This window comes from Petaurus breviceps, unplaced genomic scaffold (genome assembly GCF_028583685.1).
Source record: "Petaurus breviceps papuanus isolate PSGF00001 unplaced genomic scaffold, PetGlider_PUasm1.0 227, whole genome shotgun sequence".
In the NCBI taxonomy this organism is placed as follows: Eukaryota; Metazoa; Chordata; class Mammalia; order Diprotodontia; family Petauridae; genus Petaurus; species Petaurus breviceps.
Window position 1 is genome coordinate 7,908,640 of NW_027185896.1, and position 21,002 is coordinate 7,929,641.

Consider the following 21,002-nt stretch of genomic DNA (forward strand, 5'->3'; position numbering starts at 1 on the left):
CCTTTTAGGAAAGGGGCACAAAAAATAAAATTTAAAAAACTAGCGAACTAGACTACTTGAAGCAGAGGAGAAGAAGAAATCTACATTGATTAACTAAGAGAAAAAAAGAGACTAATAAACAAAACTCCAAATGGAATTTAGTAACAAACAAGAGAAGGGATAAATAAGGAGGTGAGGAGAAGAGAGTCAATGGGAACAGGGCCATCTGAAAAAAAAGAATAAGGTAAAGTAAATGGAGGAACATAGTACTGTGCTTATAGCAGAAAAGGGAAAAATCATAACTTGAAAAAAAGTATTGGGGACAGATGGAGGAAAATATAAACCTAACTACCATAACTTTAAATGTGAGTGGATTAAACAATCCAATAAAATGAAGAAGAGTGACAGATTGGATAAGGAAACACAACCCTACAATCTGTTGCTTATAAGAAACACAAAAACATACACAAAATAAACTGAGAGGATTGAAAAAGTTTACTATGTATCAAGTAAATCCAAAAAAGCATGAGTTTGTAATCATGCTATCTGACAAAGCAAAAACAAACATTCAAAAAAATGAAAGGGGATGAACAAGGAAACGACATAATGCTGAAAGGAATCATAAACAACAAGCCAATAGCATTAATAAACTTTTATGTTCCAAATACCTTAACATCCAAATTAATAAAGGAAACAGTAGCTGAGGTATAAGAAGACAGTAACACAAAAGTGACAAGAAGAGACAATCAAATGAACAGAATAGCAAATGAACAAGGTGAAATCACAGCAAAAACAGGAAATAAAAGTAACAATCAGAACACATTCACAATTATATCCTAACAAGAATACAAAATAGAGTAATACCTTTAAAAATATAAAATATCTAACCTATCAGAAGTCCAGAGAGACATCTTAATCCAACCTCAGCAAATGAAACAGAACTAGATGTAAAGGAACTAACAAAGGAAAAAAATTTCTGGTCTCAATGGACTCACAGAAGAATTCTATCAACCTTTTCAAGAACAGTTAGTACCTATCTATACTTCACAAACTATTCTCAAAAATCAAAAAGAAAGCACCCTACCAGAATCCTTTGATGAGACAAATATAGTCCTAATATCTAAACCAAGGAAACATAAAACACAAAACTATAGACTAATATGATTAATGAACTCAAAAAAATTAAGCAAAATTTGGTCAGACTACACTGATTTATCCAAGAAGTCATTCATTATGACCAAGTGGGATTTATACCTGGGACAAAGGATAGTTCAACATTAAATAAACAAGCAACATAATTAATCACATTAAAAAGCATAATCACATGATCATCTCAATAGATCAGAAAAAGCCTCTGACAAACTAGAATACTCTTATGATAAAAACCCTACTAAGTATAGGCATAGAAGGGACCTTTTTTAATATTACAAAAAATATCTATCTAAAACCAATAGCATGCATCATATGCAATGGGGATACATTAGAACCTTTTCCAATAAATACAGAAGTGAATCAAGGATGCCCACTTTCCACACTATTTTTATAAATTTTTAACATGTCAACAATAGCAATAAGACAAGTGAAACAGATTAAAGGCATAAAATAGGTAAAGAGGAGAAACAAATATCAGTAATTTGCTGAGAATATGATGATTTGCTTGAAAAATCCTAAGGAATCAGCAAAGATCCCAATTCAGACAATAGCTCCATCAAAATTTCATGTTACAAAATAAGTCCTTAAAACAACATTTCAACATAATAATAACAAAACACAAGAAGTAATAAGATAAAGAAAAATCTCATTCCAAGTAAATATAAAATGCACAAAATATCTGGGGACTGACCTGCCAACTTAAATAATTGAAGTAATATTCAGTGTTCATGGCTAGGCTATGCCAATATAATAAAAATGACAAAACTACCAAAATTAATTTGTACTTTTAACACCATACAAATAAAATGACCTATGAGATATTTCATAGGACTTGATAAAATTCCTTTAGAAAAATAAAATATCTGGGGATGTTAGGTGGCTCAGTGAATAGAGCACTGGCCCTGGAGTCAAGAAGACCTGAGTTCAAATCTGACCTCAGACACTTGACACACTTACTAGCTGTGAGGCTTTGGGCAAATCATTTAACCCCAATTGCCCTCCAAAAAGCAAAAAAAGAAAAATAAGAAAAAGAAAATATCTAGAATAGCAAAGGAAATGATCAAAAGAAGTAGGGACAAAAGTGGATTAGCACTTCTAGACCAAAACTATATAAATAAATCAACAGTCATTAAGCCATCTGGTAGTTATTGATAGAACCATGGAACAGATTAGACAAGGGAGAATTTGAAACAGTCGAACTCGATAAGCCAGTATTTGATATAAACTATAAAAATATAAACTACCTAGAACAAAGTTCCTTATTTGATAAAAACTGCTAGAAAAACTAGAAAGTAATCTGGCAGAAATTAGGCTTAGACCAATACTTCATACCATATTCCATAATGCATTCTAAATAGATATGTGACCTTAATATTAAAGATCATGCTATAAAAAATTAGGAGAAAAACATCACATGCCTCTCACAGCTATGGGTAGGAGGCATATTCTTAACCAAACAAGAGATAGAGGCAATTACAAAAGACAAAACAGATAAATTTGATTACCTGAAACTGAAAAACTTCTGCAAAGACAAAATTAATGCACTTAGGATAAGAAGGGAAGTAGTCAAATGGAAAAAAAAAATATCTTTGCATCACACTTCTCTGATAAGTTTGGTATCCAAAGATATATACAATGAATAAATCTAAATGCATATATACATGTATATATGGAGAGAGTGAATAACCATTCCCCAATAGATAACTGGTCAGAGGGTATGAAGAGTTTCTTAATAGAAGAATTACAAAGTATTTATAAGCACATGAAAGAATGTTCCCAATAACTAATACTAAGACAAATACAAATAAAACATCCCTGAGATTTCACCTTACTCCCTACAAACTAGCAAAAAAAATTATTAAAACATGGCCATAGTCAATGCTGGAGGGATTGTAGGGTTATAGCCACACTGTTTTTTATTTTTAAGCAATTGGGGTTAAGTAACTTGCTCAAGGTTACACGGCCAGTTATTTCTGGGTGTGGTGCTGAGTATCTGAGCCCAGATTTGATCCAGGTCATCCCGACACTGGAGCCAGTGCTCTTACTCGCTGTGCTACCTGGCTGCCCAATAGCCACACTGTTAATGAAGTTATGACAAGGAACAACCATTTTGGAAAGCAATTTGAAATTGTGCAAATAAACCAACTAAAATGTTCATACCCTTTGAGCCAAAGACTCATCACTGGGCTTATACTCCAAGAAAGCCATCAAGAAAAAATCTCCATATTACTCCAAAATATTTATACCAGCACATTCTGTGATAGCAAGGAAATGGAAACAAAGTAGATGCCTGTCTATTGAGGAATGGCTAAAAAATTGTGGTACCTAAATGTAATGGAATATTACTGTGCTATAAGAAGTGATGTGTGTGATGAATACAGAGAAGCATAAAAAGATCTATACAAACTGATGCAGAGTGAAGTAAGCAAAGCCAAAAAAACCCAATCTGCACAATAACTGTTATTGTTCAGTCATGTCCATCTCTGCGACCCCATTTGGGGTTTTCCTGGCAAAGATGCTGCAGTGGTTTGTCATTTCCTTCTCCAGTTCATTTACACGAAGAAACTGAAGCAAACAGGGTTAAGTGACTTACCCAGGGTCACACAGCTAGTGTCTGAGAACACATTTGAATTCAAGTATTCCTGACTCTAGGCCCAGCGTGTTGTCCACTGCACCACCTAGCTTTCTCTGTACAATAACTACAATAAGATAAATAGAAAGAACAACTACACACCCCAAAATCAAAAGTGAATGTAACAAAATTATAAAGATCAAGCAGGACTCAAATGAACAGATACAAGAGGATGGTCCCAACCCACTCCTTCATGGAGACAGGAGGTTCACAGGTATAATACGTTGCACATGTTTTTAGACATTTTTAGTGTATTGATCAGTTATGTTGATTTTTTTTACCTCTATAAAAAATACTATTTGTTATATGAGATGGTTCTCTGGGAGATTGAGGGTGAGGAATACTTGGGATAACCATGATGATGATGACATAAGAAAAAGAAGACATCAATGAGGGGCGGCCAGGTGGCTCAGCGAGTAAGAGTATGGGCTCCAGTGTTGGGACGACCTGGAGATCGAATCCCGGGCTCAGACACTCAGCACCATACCCAGAAATAACTGGCCGTGTAACCTTGAGCAAGTTACTTAACCCCGATTGCTTTAAAAAAAAAAAAAAAGAAAGAAACACCTTTTTACTTAACCCCAATTGCTTTATAAAAAAAAAATAAAAAAAAAAAAGAAGACATCAATGAAAATTTAATTGTAAAAAGAGTGTAAGCTTATTGAAGGTATGGTCTATTTTTTTGTTGTTTGTATTTGTATTCTCAGTGCTTTAGCACAGTGTCTGACACACAGTTAAGTACTTAATAAATGCTTTACCTATCGTTATTTATAAAGGATCATCAAATAGGCAAGAGAAAAAAAAACTAGGAAAGAACAGTCACAAAAGCCAAGAAATGAGGAAGTATCCAAAAAGAAAGTGACAAAACGATGGTTTTCTCTAAGTCACAGAGGATTCAGATCAAGGAAAGGCCACTGAATTTAACAGTTAAGGGATTACTAGTAACCTTAGAGATTTAGAGCTTCATGGGCCCTCAGAGGTCACCTAATACAATACCCTCACTTTACAGACATGGAAACTGAGGCCCAGAAAGTTAAGCATCTTGTCCAAGATCACCTGGGTAGTAAGTAGCACAGCATTTTCAAAAGAATTGTAGGGTTGGAAGCTAGATTGAAAGGAGTCTCAAAAATTGTGAAATGGGATCCATACACAGAGACAATTCTTTCTAAAATCTTGGTCATAAATGGAGAAAAAAAGATACAGGATGGAAGCTTGAGGGGAAGATAAGATTAAATAAAGTTTTGTTTTGTTCTATTCTGTTATTTAAAATGGGAGAGATCTGATAACATGAAAGGGGATTATTAGTTAGGGAAAAGAATGATGATGAAAGAGAAAAGGGTAATAAATGAAGAGGAAGATCCTAGAGACAGGGTCAAGCAGAAACAGGTTACAAGCAGAAAGGTTGGCCTTGGTAAGAAGAGATACCTCTTCCTCAGGGATTAGAATAAAGGGAAAAAGAATATGTAAGAATATAGAGGGGTTTGGTAATGAAGGGGAGATGAGAGACAGCTGCCTCTTTTCTCCTTTCTGACCTTGATATAAGGAAAAACTTCCGAATAATTGGAGATTGCCCAATGGTAAAATGAGCTGCTCATACAGGTGATGGGTCACCCTTCACTAGTCAGTGGTCCTTAAGCAAAAGTTGTTTGACTGCCTGTCAGTATCTTTAAAATGGATCCTTGGCAATCGGTTAGACTAAATAATCTCTGATATTTTTTCTGACTTTGAGATTTTATTATTACCTACCTAATGAAATTTAAATGTAACTCTAAAACTCCCTCCCACTGCACATACTTCTCTGGGAACAAATGGAAAAATCTTACTTCCTCTTCCACAAGAAGGCCTCCCAAACACTTGAACACAGATATTATCCTGAAGCCTTCTCTTCTCCAAGTTAAAACTCTTGCAGCCATTGGGCCAATGTTCATATTTCAAGGGTCCTTCATCACCTTAGTTGCCTTTCAGGGATGCTCTCTAGCTTATCAAAGTTCATCCTGAAACAATACTCCAGATAATAGTCTTAATATATCTCCCAAGACTTCTTAGTGCAGCCTAAACTTAAAAACATTAGTTTTTTGGCTACCGTGTGACACTAATGACTCATATTGACTTTGCTACTGATTAACTCCAATTTATCCTGTTTGTATGAATTGTTTGCATGTTTTTTCCTCCCTTAAAGTGTGAATCCCTTAGGAGTAGGGAATGTTTTTTGCCTTTCTTTGTGTACTAAGCACTGTGCCTAGCACTCAGTAAGTCTTCATAAATTCTTATTGATTTTATATAACTTGACACTAAAACCCTAAAATATTTTAAATCTGATATCTAGCCATGCCTCCCATGGCATGTACTTGGTGAAGTTAATTTTTTTGAACCCTAAAGAAAGAGTTTACATTTTTTAATTAGATTTAGTTTATAGTTCCAGTCAGATGAGATATTTTTTGGATCCAATGCATCAGGGAGCTCTTCTAGCTTTGTGTCACCCAGAAATTTATTAAGTATTTTATCTCTGCCTCCAGGTTTCCCTGACTTCCTTCAAATCTCAGCAAAAATGTCCCCTTCTTTAAGAAGCCTCTTTCAGTATTCCTTAATTTCAGAGCCTTCCCCCTGAGACTACCTAACTATACCCAAGTAGATATAAGTACAGATGTAGTTATAGATGCAGATACATCTCTTGTTTGTACATAGTTGTATGCATGTTGTCTCCCCAATTAGACTGTGAATTCTTTGACAGCAGGGACTGTTTGCTTTTTTGCCCTTCTCTCTATTCCTAGCACTTAGCACAGTGAGTGGCACATAGTAGGCAATTAATAAATGTTAGCTGACAACGACTGACTGATCTATGCTTTCATGCAAGTCATGGATATAATATTTCAATGGTACAGGGCAAATGACAGATCCCTGGGGCATTCCACTAGACACTTTCCAAATTGATGCTGAGCCATTAACAGCTTCATCATCACTAAACTCTCAGCTCAGCCTCAGACTGACTCTGTCACCACCACCTCCCCCCACCCCCATGTTGATTTGTTCCACCTCCACCCTGGCTGCCAGGGACACAAGGAGGGTAGCCTTCTTTCTCTACCCTTCAGCAGTTTCCATCGCCCCTTTATGTTTTGTCTTCCCCTATTCAAACTGAGAGTAAAGACCACCTTGTTTTCATTTTTTTGTATGCCCAACACTTAACACAGTGCCTAGCACAGCGTAAGGGCTTAATAAATGATTTCTTTTTCTATCTAATCATGTCCGGGGGGAGCTTTAGGTAGTAATTCCCAATTGAATCTTTTGGTTTGGACATCTGTAAAAATTTTGGTTTCTATTGCCATCAGTTAGCTCCCTTCAAAAGCTCCAGTTTACAATCTGGGAAAGTTAAAAACACTTGACTCAACAATAATGGCAACTAACTACAATACTTAATTACAGAAGTTGTTATTTTTTCCACTCCATTTACTAATAATAACATTTTATTAGAAAGTCTTTGCAGCTTCTAGGGCTTCCATTATTTCCTTTTTTAAATTACCACAGATATTTTCCCTTGGAAGGGTTTTAATAAATACTGGCTCACTGACTGACCAGCACAGCTCTTAAGATCTGTAGATGCAGAAATTCAGTGCCAGAAGAAACAGGCACACAATGCTTTAGTCTTCAAGAGTTTAGCTGCACTATCCATTTATTCTTCCTTTTGACTCTTATTTCCTCAAAAACTATTTAAATTTTTGTAATAGAAATTGAATCTCTTTTTTAGGCCATATCTTTTTAATTCAGAAAAATAATGCTATTTTGGAGGAAAAATGATTGAACAGAATCAAGTAATCCCAGCATGTTCTTCCTGTTCAATAACTAAGTAGGGCTTAGTTGCTAGTTCTGGGGTGCCACTCTCTATTCCATTTTCTAGGCAAAATGAATCATTTTGATTTTATCCAAATAGAACTGGAAGGAACCTCAGAAGCCATCTAGTCCAATCCCCTCATTTTACAGATGAGGAAATTGAGGCCCAGGGAGACTCAATGACTTTCTCATAGTCATATTGGTAGTAAGTGTCAAAGGCATGATTTGAACCTAGATCTTCTAAATCCAGTGCCAATGTTCTTTCTACTGTACCACAGTACTTACCCTGGACCATACAGTGTGGTTTTGAGGGAAAGAAGGGGAATGACACCAACTTCTAGAGGATCAAAAAAAGCCTGATATAGAAGCTTGTACTGGCCCTTTTCCCAGGTTTAATCCCTATGAGCTAATCCTAGAAAGAAATTAGGGATTCTAGAAGAAATAGGGTGAGAAGAAAGTACATTCCAGATTAGAGGAACAGTCACTAAAAATACAGCAGGGGAACAGTAGTGCCATATATAAAGAATAGCAAGAAGGTCAGACTGCCTGGAGAGTATGCATGGAGGAGAATAAGGAGCAATGAAATTAAAAAAGAGGGATAGAGTCAGGTGGAAAAGGGTTTGCATGCCAGACGGAAGAGTCTGTATTTCATCATGCAGGTCATAGGCAAGCACTGGAGTTTACTGACTACCAAGCAAGGAAAGGGGGAGATTAAGAGGATCAAAATGCCATGGAAGATTATTTTCAGTAACAAAAAAAAATCAAACCCTAATCAATAACATTGTTGCAAGAAAAATATTTTATAAAGCTAAAAATCAGAAATAAATGAGTTGTTATTGTTTTAGCCATGCTAGGCTGATAGATTTAAAGGGAAATGATGGGAGAGACTCATCTTACAGAAATAGATGAGTTTTCTCACCTAATCTGCTTAGAACAGGAGCCTTCTTACAAGATGTAAAATAGAAAGCGGGAGGAAGGGGGGCTTTCTAGGTATACAGGGAAGCAAGGACAAAAGTAAAACCTGAAAATAGATAAGAGAATCTTAGCAGTTGGTTTATAGCTATAATTTATATCGAACAAATCCTTCAATATGCAGTGCATATGTAATGTAGGAGGGAAAAAATAAGTTAATCAAATGTTAAATTGGACATTGTATATTCATTCCCAAGAAAGAAGTTAAAGGAAATAGTTGTTGAAAGACTAAAAACGATTCACAAATGCTGAGATATGTAAACATTTCCACAGTTTGTGGTGGAAAAGACCCAGGCAGGGTCACATAGTAAGAGCAACAGATAACAAAAATGCAGCCTGTATGTAACCCTGCAATGCCACGAGCACACTGAATGAACCTGGATGAAAGGCACGTAAGAGGAGTAAGCATGGACTAGGTTTCTCATCATCATCATCAGAAGAAATACCCAAATTGGTAAGATCACAGACCCATCCTCCATAGAACTGTCAAAGTCATCTTCCTAAGATTTAGCTCTCTGAGTGTCATTCCCACACTTAACAATTTCTAATGATTCCCTATTGCCTTTAAGATAAAACAGAAAATCCTCAGCTTGGCTTTTAAAGTCTTTCATAATACAGCCCCAACCTCACTACCCAGACATATTCCACATTCCTCCATATGCTCTACATCCCAGTCAAATTGGCCTATTCCCTGAATTCCCCATTGAACCTCTTTGCTTTTATACCTTTTCACCATCTGTCCCACATGATTTTTCTGCAGGCTCAACTCATCTTTGCCCCAAAGAAGCCTTATTTTCTTTCAGGGTTCAACCTGGGTACTATTTCCTAAAGGAAGTCTTTCCTGATTGCTTTAGTTGTCAAGGAATCTCCCTCTTCAGATTATTCTTTATGTACTTATCTGTGTAACTTCTGTTTTGCCCACCTGTAGAATGTAAGTTTCTTGAGGGCAGGAACTGTTTTTCATATTGTCCTTATATTCTTAGCCCCAAACAGAATAACTTGCACATACCAAGTATTTAATAAATTCTTGGTGTTATTTCTATGAGAAAAATCTCCTTTAAGTTCCAGTCAACTAGAAAATGAACTTTTGGGAAATAAGCCATTTTAAAGTCAGTGAATGGCTAAATTGGGGTAGAGTATAGGAAAAAAGAAAAAGGCACAAGAAAGGTTCTGGAAGAACACAGTGAGAACAGCATTAATTTGGCAAAAAGAGTAGTTAGATTAAGAGAATCTCCTTCCTCCCCAGAGAACAGGATCCCTTTGAGTATGGTGTCATGCATCCTAGAGCCCCTTGGCAATCTGGTGAAGCCTGTGGGACCCTTCTCAAAATAATGATTTTAAATACTTGACAGAAAGGCTAGATTTCAGCTAGAGAAAAGTAGTGATAAAGATGTATTTTACTTTCTCATTCAAGTTCATGTGCCCCCTGAAATCTCTCCACAGATTTCAGCTTACATGGACGCCAGGTTAAAAACTCAGACCACAGAAAATGTCTTCAAAGTAATGGTTTCATTCATTCAACAGACATTTCAGCAACACATATTGGGTGGTCAGCATTCTGAAACTCCAATCTAAGGAAGCAGTGGCTTTCTTATTCAAGACTAATAAATAAACATCAATAACCTTATCCCACCTTCTAGACAGTCTCAGATACTGAAATGCTTTAAGACATATAGTGCACCTGGTTAAAAAGCTTCTTAATGGCTTTACATAACATTATGTTCTGCTTAAAGAGGATCTTTACACAAGCAGTAGAGGTGCCAATATTAAGAAACAGAGTATGATCTACTACTTTAAGCATTAAGGATTGGTGATTTATTACTTGAAACACTGTAAAATGAGCAAAGTAGTTTCAAGAACAAGTTTTAGAGCTGATAAACAATCAACTTTTGTTTCACCAAAATGTCTACTTTGTATGCAGGCAGATGCTTCAAGGCAAGGGTGAAGCCTAGAGCTGGATCTTGGCCCTGCACTTCTTCCTCCAGTGTGCCCCAATGCCTTCTCAGCTGTCAGAGTAGAGCAAAGGTCCCATTCTAGCTCCAGATGCATTTCCCCTTATTCCAACCCCATTCCTGGTGACAACTATGTTAAGATACATTACATACAAAAAAACTTTCTGAAATCATTTTAAGTAAAAGTCAGTCTCCTGTCAAACAAAACATAGGTTTTCCTACCAGCATATGAACATTTCCAATTCCCCAGATGAAGCAAAAATTAATGTTAGCATGGCACTTTGCCATAATGGAAACTTACAAAATGATAACACAATATACCACCTTATTATAACTTTACAAAATATTTGTTTTACCATTGCCAATTTTATGTTTTCAAAGCTAATTTTAACTGCATGTTAATTTAAGTGGAAAAAAATAAATCAGGCTGCAAAAAGGTGATATATGTTAATTTGTGGAAATATGTCATGAAAACCATTTGTTTAAACAGATTTTTCATCTATAATAGAAGCACCAAAATAAGGTTATAGTCTCAATATGTTAATGTGGCTCCAACAGAAAAACTGACAGGTGATACACATGACAAATTTACAATAATGCAATATCATATTCTTCTACTCTATAATTGATGTGAAATAACACTACCTTGCTTATAACAAGAACAAATTTTGACATTTAAAATTTTTAAAGTGTTTATATTTTTAGCCTAGTGCAATGCTGAAAGAATTCTTTAGCTTTAGAGTTTGACCTTAAATATAGATTAAAGATGACTGTAGAATAAGTGAAATAATGTTTTTGTCTATGCCCCTTAAAGAAAGCTAAATATTTTAAAAGCACTTATTTCATTTAACACAATTCACACAATTCAACATTGCCACATAAGCAGACTAGCTTAATATTTACATTTCTCTAGAAGGAAATGAATGAAAAGGAATCAGCAAATGTTTGCAATTTTTGTATACAGCAAACTGTCAACACTATAATCTTTTATTTTCATACCTAAAATCCAAAATAAACAAGCTCATAAAGTTGGGGAATCTATTAAAAAAAACTCGAGTGGAGAAAATATCGAGATTAACCCTAAGAACCAAAGTACCACATTATTGAAGAGTTTGATTTTTCTCTTGACAAAATTCCGATATCAAGCTTCATCAAAAGTGCTCCAAGCAAATTTCTCAGCAGTCATTGCATGGACTGCTACTACTCTGCCCATCAAGAGAATGCAGCTTTAATCCAAAAAGCCTCACTAACTTTAAAAATGGTCCTCGTACAAACACCACATTTCATTGTGTACTGTCTAATGTTTCTTTCTGTTCCTGGAAACAAGCACCTGCTCTTAGCACCGCATCGCTTGCGCCCCCTAAAGTCCCATTTTTCTGATTCACAAAGTCCCGCTCATCAAGATGATCAGAGGGAAGATTAAAATGGGGGGAAGAAAAAGAGGAAAAAATTGCACTGATTAATAGATTAAACCAGTGAGACAGTGTGATTATATTTGCCAATTGGACGCTTGGAAACCCCGGCTTCCCTACCGAAAGCAATAGTTAAAATGGATTTCTGAAATCCTGGTGGACTGGAAATGCCAAGAGACACCACCCCAGCAGACGATTCTCTGCCACACAGACCGCACCATGCCTGGGCTAAAACGCAACCAGCGTCCGGTCCATTCCCCCCCCCCCCCCATCTTAACTAGAGGGCCGCAGCTGCCCCGCGACCTGAGCCAGAATCCAAAAGGGGGGGGGGGAGCCTATGGAACTGGAGGAGGAAAGTGGAGGGGGGGAGAGAAGAAGCGTCAGGGATGTGGCGGCTGAAGAACCGAACCAGGGGGCTGCAGATGTGACAGACGCAAACATCGTGGTACCAACACATGACAGGACTCCGAGATGCTGAGGCTGCTAATGCTGCCATCAGCTACATATGTACGAGTGCAATCCTCGCCTCTTCCCCTCTCCAAGCACTGGGGAACCATGCAACGCGCCCCCAAACACACACACTCGACACCCCCCCTCCACCCCCGCTCACAATACTCTCGTCCTTCTCCCGCTCTCCCCCGCACACTCCTCTCCCCCTCCCCCTCACTCCTCCCAACTGGAAGTGGGGAGGGGTCACTCCCCCTGACCCCCCAGCCCCGGGGGAAGATGAGGAGGGGTCACCCCTACCCCCCCCCCCCCCCCCAGGGAAGGGGGGGGGGGGGCCCCCCCCCCCCCCCCCCCCCAGTTCCCAAGGAAGGGAAGGAGGGTCACTCCCCTTGATTCCCCCTTCTAGTCCCAGCGAGAGGGGAGGAGGGGTCACTCGCACTGACCGCCTCCTCCCGCCAGGAGCCCGCTCAGGGGACAAGGGGTGGAGGAGGGGTCCGCACCTACCTACGCCGTATTTCTCCTCCTCGGTGGGGGTCCACATGGCCAGGCCGAAGGAGCCGCTTCCCCTGCGGGCTCAGTGCCGATCAACAGTTTCCCTGGGCGCGGGGGCGGCTGCCGGGGCCGGGGCCGCCGCCACCGATGCTGATGCTGCTGATGCTGCCGCCGCTGCCGCGGCTCCGGGGGCGGCTGACAGCCCGGCTGGCTCCGGGCTTGGCTCCGAGCTTCTGCGCCCCGGCGGTGGCGATGGTGGCGCACTCGGAGCCCGCCGGGGGCGGCGAGCGGGCGGGCGGGCGGTCAGCGACTCATGCCGGACAGAAGCCGAGGCCGGGCGGGATGGGGCGGAATGGGGCGGGATGGGGCGGGGGTGGAAAGCACCTCCGCGGGCTCCGGAGGGAGGGGTCTCCCGGCCCACCCCCCGGGCTCTCTCCCCCTCCCTCTAAAGCAGCTCCGCAGCTTCGGGTCCGCGCAGGCGACAGCCTCGCTCCCTCCCTCCCGGTAGCAGCTGCTGCTGCTACTGCTGCTGCTACTGCTGCTGCTGCTCCAGCTCTCGTTCCCGCTCCTCCTTCTCCTCTCTCCTCTCTCCTCTCTCCTCTGCTCTCCCCTCCTAGCGCCGCGGCTCCCTCGCTCGCCAGGATCCTGCGCATGCGCTCCCCTACACTTCGCGCGGGGTCTCGCGCACCCGGGTTCCTGCCACCAAGACCCAGCACGCGACCAGGGGCCTCACACCTCCGCCTCCCAGCTCCCCTTTTCCTCCCCACTCAGCGCTACCCCTTCTGCCTCTACTCCAGTGGGAACTGAGGGAAATCCGCAAGAGGTGATTGGCCCTCGGGGCCCAAGAGGAGCGGTGGTGACCACGGGGGTCGTTCCAGAGCAATTGTCACTCTCCTCTCCCCGCCCCCTCCAGCCCTGTCCCGCAGACCCACACCCCTTCTTTGCACCCTCTGCGGCCCATGTTGGCCACCTGTGCGTAGAATTTGAGATAGGGATCTGAGCCAATAACATTTCTACAGTCTCATACCGTGATCATAGGATGTTAGAGCTGGCAGGTGCCTTAGAACACAGATCATGAAATATATTAAGACTGGGAAGGTCATTAGAACATAGAACGGCCAAAGCCGAGAGGGACCTTAGAACATAGAATACAGAATGTCACTCAGAGCCAGAAGGGCCGTCAGCTATTGCCTAGTCCCTTATTTTATAGATGGAGAAACTGAAGCCAAGGTCAAAACGTCATGCAAGTCTTTTGATATGAATTTTTGCCCCAGTTTTGGTGACCCCGCCCCCCCCAACCCCTCAGTTCTCCAAACCCTGTAGTCCTGGATCTGAAAAGAAAGGAAATTAAGAGCCAGGACATGTGGGATAGGAGCAAGATAGGGCTTCTGGTAATCGACTGATTTCAGAATGACAGGTCTGGAAGACACTTTAGAGATCATCCGGTCCAACCCCTTCATATTATGGAAGGAAAAACTGAGGCACAGAAAAGGGGAAGTCACTTGTCTGCATTCACATGTTAATCAAAGATAACACAGGCACTAGAATCCAAGTCTCCCCACTCGGAGTCCAATGCTCTATTCATTCCCCCAAGAAGCTGAAGAGGGATAGCCAAAAGGAGAGATTAAAGAAATCAGGAATTAGCGCAATGCTGGGCACATAGTAGAAACACAATAAATCCCTGGTGAATTTTATTTTTCATCTGCTGGTAACAGGAGAAGGATCAAGTTCCTCAGTTTGTCACTTAATGAAAAGAAGAGCTTCTAGTCCCTCCCACTTAGTGAAACCCAAACACTATGAATTTTTTTTTAGTTATCTTTTGGTCAGTTTCAAGATTCTGGGTGAGCAGTGTCCTGCCACCCTCCTCAGAACTGTTCCCAATACCTGTGACTTGTGAGTACTGGAATCTATGGGGGGGTTTTATATTCCCTCTAATCAATATACCAATAAACAATAATGTATGCAAAACACTGAACCAGACCCTGAAAAGAAGTGAAGTTTAGCTTAGCCATTTCCCTGCCTCCGTGGAGCTTGTAGTCTAGGGAGGAAAGAAGGAAAAGTCACCACCACAGACAACTAAAAGCTTGTTGAAGGCAGGACTTTCATTTTTGTCTAGCAAAGTACTTTGCACAAAATAAGAGCACGATAAACATTTAATCAAAAATATAAGAGAGGTACAAATAAAGTGGTCTGTAAAGTCTAAAAGACAAGGTCAAAATAGAAGGTGGGGATGTAAATTTGCCTGCTCCCTTGGGGGAAGCCATACCTAACGATGCTGATGTTGAATCACAAGGAGCAATTACAGCAGGATCGATCAGTGGTTAGGTTTTTTTATGTCCTTTCTTGCCTAGAGAAAGAAATAAGAGACAAAGATGAAACCAGAGAGAATGATCCTCTCAAAAGCGGCAAAGAAATTTTTTTATGTCCTTTCTTGCCTAGAGAAAGAAATAAGAGACAAAGATGAAACCAGAGAGAATGATCCTCTCTTAAGTTTTCCATATATTTCCTTCGTGTCTTCTCTACTCTGCCATAGCATTCACCTTGGTACAGGTCCTCATCACCTGGCATATTGCAACAGCATGAGGTTGGTCTCTTTCTCAAGTTTCTCTCCACCCCAGTCCATTGTCCATTCAGCTGCCAAAGTGATCTTCCTAAGTAATCGTCTGATCATGTCACTCCCCTTACTCCATAAATTACAGTGAAATCCCCTTACCTTCAGCATAAAATATCTTGTTTGGCTTTTAAATCCCTTTGCAACCTGGCTCTTCTTCCCTTTATGGTCTTCTTTTACTTTATTCCTCTCCACATACTCCATGATTATAGCAATACCAGCCTTTTTGCTGTTCCCCACAAAGAATGCTCCACTTCCCATTTCTGGACATTGTCACACTGTCTCCCCCATGCCTGGAGCACTCTCCCTCTTTACCTCTGCCTCCTGGATTTCCTGGCTTTCTTCAAAAATGAGCTTAAATCCCACCTTCTGCAAATAGGCCTTTCCAGTCCTCTGCCCCTCTCCTCTCCACACTGCTAGATTCTTCTCTCTGAGACGACCTCCCATTTCTATTTCCACTGTATATGTCTTGCATGTATATAGTTGGCTCTGCCCTTAGAATGTGAGCTCTTGGAAAACAGGGATTGTTGATGCCTTTCTTTTATCCCTAGTGCTTAGCACAAGATCCAGATGATAGGAAGCATTTAATAGAAGCTTGTTGACTGTGACTATAGGCAGGATACATCCTGCAAATCTTTTGATTTATTTATCCAGTTTCACCTGCACATTTAAAATCTTTGATCTGGATTCTGTATCTCTCTGGCAGTAAAGCCTGTAATGTTATCTCTCATGACTTTTCATCTTTCTCCCTTCTCCATGGTCACCATAAACACAGGATATTTTAGCCTTAAAATTTTTAGAGAAAAGGGAAAGGGATAAAAAATAGTGAGCTGCTGTGAAGTTTTACCCATTGTCTCAATTTCCTTTTATCACCCTCTTCTTTATACCCTGCAATCTGACTTTGACTACTGTCTCAAAGTTCCAAGAGGTCCAAAGACCTTTTCCCCTAATCATCATCCTACTTGACCACCACCACCCTTCCTTAAACTCTTTTCTTCAACTTTCCCTCCTATTTCTCTAACTCCTTTAAAGGTTCTTCTTCATTCTATGCCCTCTGGGTAACCCCTCAAGGCTCATCATTATTTTATTTTCTCTCAACCTTTATTTCCTCTAGAGAACTCACATCTCACAGCTTCAACTATCACTTTTGTGGATGGCTACATCTTAAGTACAAATCTTTCGCCCATGCTCTACTCCTGTATTTCCAGATGCCTACAAGGCATCTCCATTTGTATGACCAACCTGCTGTCACCAAAAACCAAAAAATGCCTAAAACTGAATCCTTCAGCCTCCCCCAAAACTGGGTCCCCATCCAAATGTTTACATTTTGGTCAATAACACTTCATTTTTCTGCTCTCCAGGTGCCAAATGTTGAAGTCATCTTTGATTATTTTTTCCTCTCCCATCTTGTCAAGGCTCACCTGAGATACTACCTTCTTCATCAAGCCTGTCCAGTCCATTTCAAAGTGATCTCACCACCCTCAGAACAATTGTCTCATTTTAACAAAGAGTTATGGATTCAAATGAGATAACAGTCAGGAGACCATTTTGTCAAGTAAAATGTGCCAATGCAAAGTACAGTTTTTATTTGTCCCACTCTTGCCTTGTACCTATCCCATGCTGCCTTGTGTATTAGTTCTTTTTGTACATGTGTGAGGCGACATTGTATTGGGAGTAGAGGGCTGGACTTGGAATCAGGAAGGCCTGGCTTCAAGGCATACCTCTAAAACTTACTAGCTGTATAATCATGAGTGACTCCCCTGCTTGCTCTGAGACTCAGTTTCTTTATTTGTAAAAAATGAAGATGACAACACCCACACTGAGTTGTAAGGCTTAAATGGGATAATACATGGGAAGTTCTTTGTAAACCTTTAAATGTTATATGAATGGCAGTTATTATTGGATGTCTTACCTCCCTTACTTCTTCCTTTCTTTCCCTCTCCCCCCCCTCCACCCTCACACACACACACACACACACACACACACACACACACACACACCACTTAGCAAAAGGCTTTGCCCACAGTATGGGATGAGGTGAGAAGGGAAGGAGGTCCTATTAATGTTTGCTGAATGAATGATTCACCAAGTGCCAATAGTTCTTCCTTCACAATGTTACTCTAATGCATCCCTTCCTCTTCATTCTCATAGCCCTTCCCCTTGTCCAGGACCTCATGATTCATACTTGGATCACAGAAATTGCATCCTGGTCACTCCTCTCTTTAATTTATCTTATACACTAATGCAAGATTTGTCTTACCAAAACTCTGCTTTAATCATGTCATACTCTGTCTCTTCAGTAGAGGCTCACTATTGCCCAGAGAATAAAGTCCAAACTCCTGTCAATCAAAGCTCTTCATCTCTTTGCCTCTTCAACTTTTTGTGTGTTCACACACACACACACACATGAATGTGTGTTCAACCAACACACATTCTGCTCTCCTTAATATACCTCCTCCACAGTCTTCCCCACTGAATTCCCTCTTTTGCTCCTTGCTCATGCCAGAACACCTCTTCTATATGCCCTCATAGCAATCAACCAATAAATGAACAAATTAACATTTATTTAGTGCCTATTATGTGTCAGGCATTGTGCTAAATACAGAATATACAGAGACAAATGATTGTCCCTCTTTTCGAGGAGCTTACACTCATCCAGTCTTCATAGATGTCTGACTCGCCCTCCCCTCTCACATGTCCAAACAGTTGCCAGATCTTTTCCATTCTATCTTCGCAACATCCCTTACTTCTACTTTCTTCTTTTCACATAACCACCATGCTAGTTCATACCCTCATCACCTCTAGCCTAGAACATTTCAAGAGTCTCCTACTTGGTCTTCCTACCCTCTTCAATCCTCCGCATAGCAATCAAAGTGATATTCCTAAATCACAGACCTAATCATGGCACTCCCCTGCTCAATAAACATTTTGGACTCCCTATTATCTCTAGAATCAAATATTAACTCATCTGCAATTGAAGTCTTTTGCAAACTGGCTCCAATCTGTCTTTCCAGTCTTATTATATATCATTCTCCTTCTCCAATTGTTTATATCCTATTTATTAGTCTCTTCACTATTCCTAATATATACCATTCTATGAGCCATCTCTGTGCCTTTGTATTAGTTGTTCTCATGCTGTAATATTCTTTTTCTCTGCCTCTTGGAATCTCTAGTTTCTTTCAAACCTCAGTCCAAACCTCGTCTCCTATATGAAGCCTTTCCTAATCACCAGAGCTTCTAGTGACACTGCACATCCTCCACCCTATTTATCTTTTATTTATTTTTTGTTTCATAACCCTCAATACCTTTACAATTGTATGATTGTATGATACTCCAGCATGAATCATCTCTCTGTGTCTCTTTGTCTGTCTGTCTGTCTCTCTCTCTCACGCGCGCGCACACACACACACACACTTCAATCTGAATGCTTTTCCTTTCTTTGTTTTCCTTGGTGCCATTTCTACATCTTCTATAAGCATTTCAGGACTGTGATGTTTGGATCCCAGTGTAGCAGTTTCACTATCCTTGATACTGTAAATAGTTTGTTAGGATAATTTTTGCAAATCTTTTCCATTTTTCTTCCACATATAATCCTCTTTCCTGTTCTATGCTTGAATTGCCTTAGGATGACTTTGCTCAGTTGACTATCTTGCCAAGATTTCTTTAGACTGCTTGTACCTTCTACCGCTTCTTTCTGCTTTATGACATCATACTGTCCATAAATGTCCATCATCCTTCTTCATAAGATTTTTAAATACAAGTTTCTATTCTATCCCAGGATTATCTTTGATAGCCATCTCTCTCCATTTGGCCAGTTTGTCAGATGTTTGCTTACCAAAGTGTTTTCTGGGTTATTTTCCTCTTTTTATTGCAAAACTTAATTTATATTACTTCTATAAATTCATTGTAAGAATTATTTCATTCTTTGTACTTTTATCTCTATCACCCAGTACAGTGCCTAGTCCATAGTAGGTGCTTAATAAATATTTCTTGATTGATTGATGAAAATTATTATAATCTGTATCAATGTGATTTCTGTTGTCCATTTTCAATTTTTTATTTTCAATAACTTGTTTAAATAATTCAGAGATAAATCTTCCTAATTATATGCCATATATTTTTCTCATTATTATTCTTTCTTCCTGTTTATTATAATTTCTTACCTTAGCTTTGACAAGTTAATGGTCTGATTTTGTATAGACAGCTTATAGGGGCGGCTAGGTGGCACAGTGAATAGAGCACCAGTGCTGGAGTCAGGAGGACCTGAGTTCAAATCCAGCCTCAGACACAACACAAAAACTAGCTGTGTGACCTTGGGCAAGTCACTTAACCCCAATTGCCCTCCAAAAAGCAAAAAAAAATACCCTAAATAAATAAAAATTTTAAAAAAGTATAGATACCTTATAACTTATATCCAAAATAAACCTTTTCATTTCCATTATCATATTACCAGTTTTATTCATCATCATATTATTTGTTGTTCATCATGTCCACTACCTACCAATTTGTTTTTAAGGAAAGTAGGCATGATATAAAAACATAAGGCTTCTCTATGACCTGACCTATAAGTCTTTGGTCTCTCTCATTGCTTTCTCCTAAATTGTATTTTCCCCATATATTCTTCTCCACCATTACCTTTCCCATCTTTGCATTGAAATCACTAAGTATCAGAGTATATGTTGATTTTATTTGGAGAGTCTTATTAAGTTCTTCATAGAATTTCTCTACCTTTTCATCCTCAGCAACCGCTATTGGTGGTTAAGTTGCAATTATTTTCATGGTAGTCTTTTTGCAAATATTTATCATTAGTAATTCAATATATATGTCTCATGAAATAATACTACTTGTAGCTTTTGAGCATACAATAAAATCCACTCCACCAGTTCCTTGTTTTTGCATCTCCAAGAAATACCTGTGAACTATATTTAAATTTAGCTACATCTTTCTTTCTTCTGGTTACTTTAATAGAAAGATCAATATGGATATGAATCATTTCCTCATTGGTCTCTGCTCATTGGTCATTGGACTAGGACCTCACATCTAAAGTTGCTGTTGAGTCATTTAATTCATTTTCTTGACAAAGATACTGGACTGGTTTGCCATTTCCTTTTCTAGTTCATTTTGAAGATGAGTAACTGACTGAGGCACACAAGGTTCGGTGATTTGCCCAGGGTCACACAACCAGTAAGTGTCTGAGGCCAGATTTGAACTCGTGAAGATGAGTCTTCCTGATTCCAAATCCAATACTCTATCTACCATACCACCTAGCTGTCCTAACGTACCAATAATCAAATTAAAGTTTGTTAACAGTCTAAAAATTGTGTGATTTTAGCACTATCTGCCCCCTTTCCTGGCACTCTGCCAAAGACACTACGTAAGTAGATGAGAGATGCACAAAAATGAAAGTCACTTAAATTTTTGTTTCCTTTTCTTTTTCATAAGCTGCTATGGTCAAACTAATTTGATGACCAGGAGCTTAGACTCCTGGGCTGAATTACTTTATGATAATAAACATCAGGTGAGACAAA

The 21,002-nt window shown here is 39.6% G+C and overlaps 1 protein-coding gene across 4 annotated transcripts in view; it reads right to left on the reverse strand.

Moving 5' to 3' along the window:
• Positions 1 to 13,109, reverse strand: part of DOCK3 (dedicator of cytokinesis 3) — a 520,915-nt gene extending 507,806 nt beyond the window's left edge. For all 4 annotated transcript variants that reach the window (XM_069095615.1, XM_069095614.1, XM_069095613.1 and 1 more), the window contains exon 1: positions 12,876 to 13,109. In XM_069095615.1, the coding sequence (XP_068951716.1) occupies positions 12,876 to 12,912 (37 nt within the window). In that variant the 5' untranslated portion in view covers positions 12,913 to 13,109. The remainder of the gene's footprint in view (positions 1 to 12,875) is intronic.
• Positions 13,110 to 21,002: the final 7,893 nt, after the last annotated feature.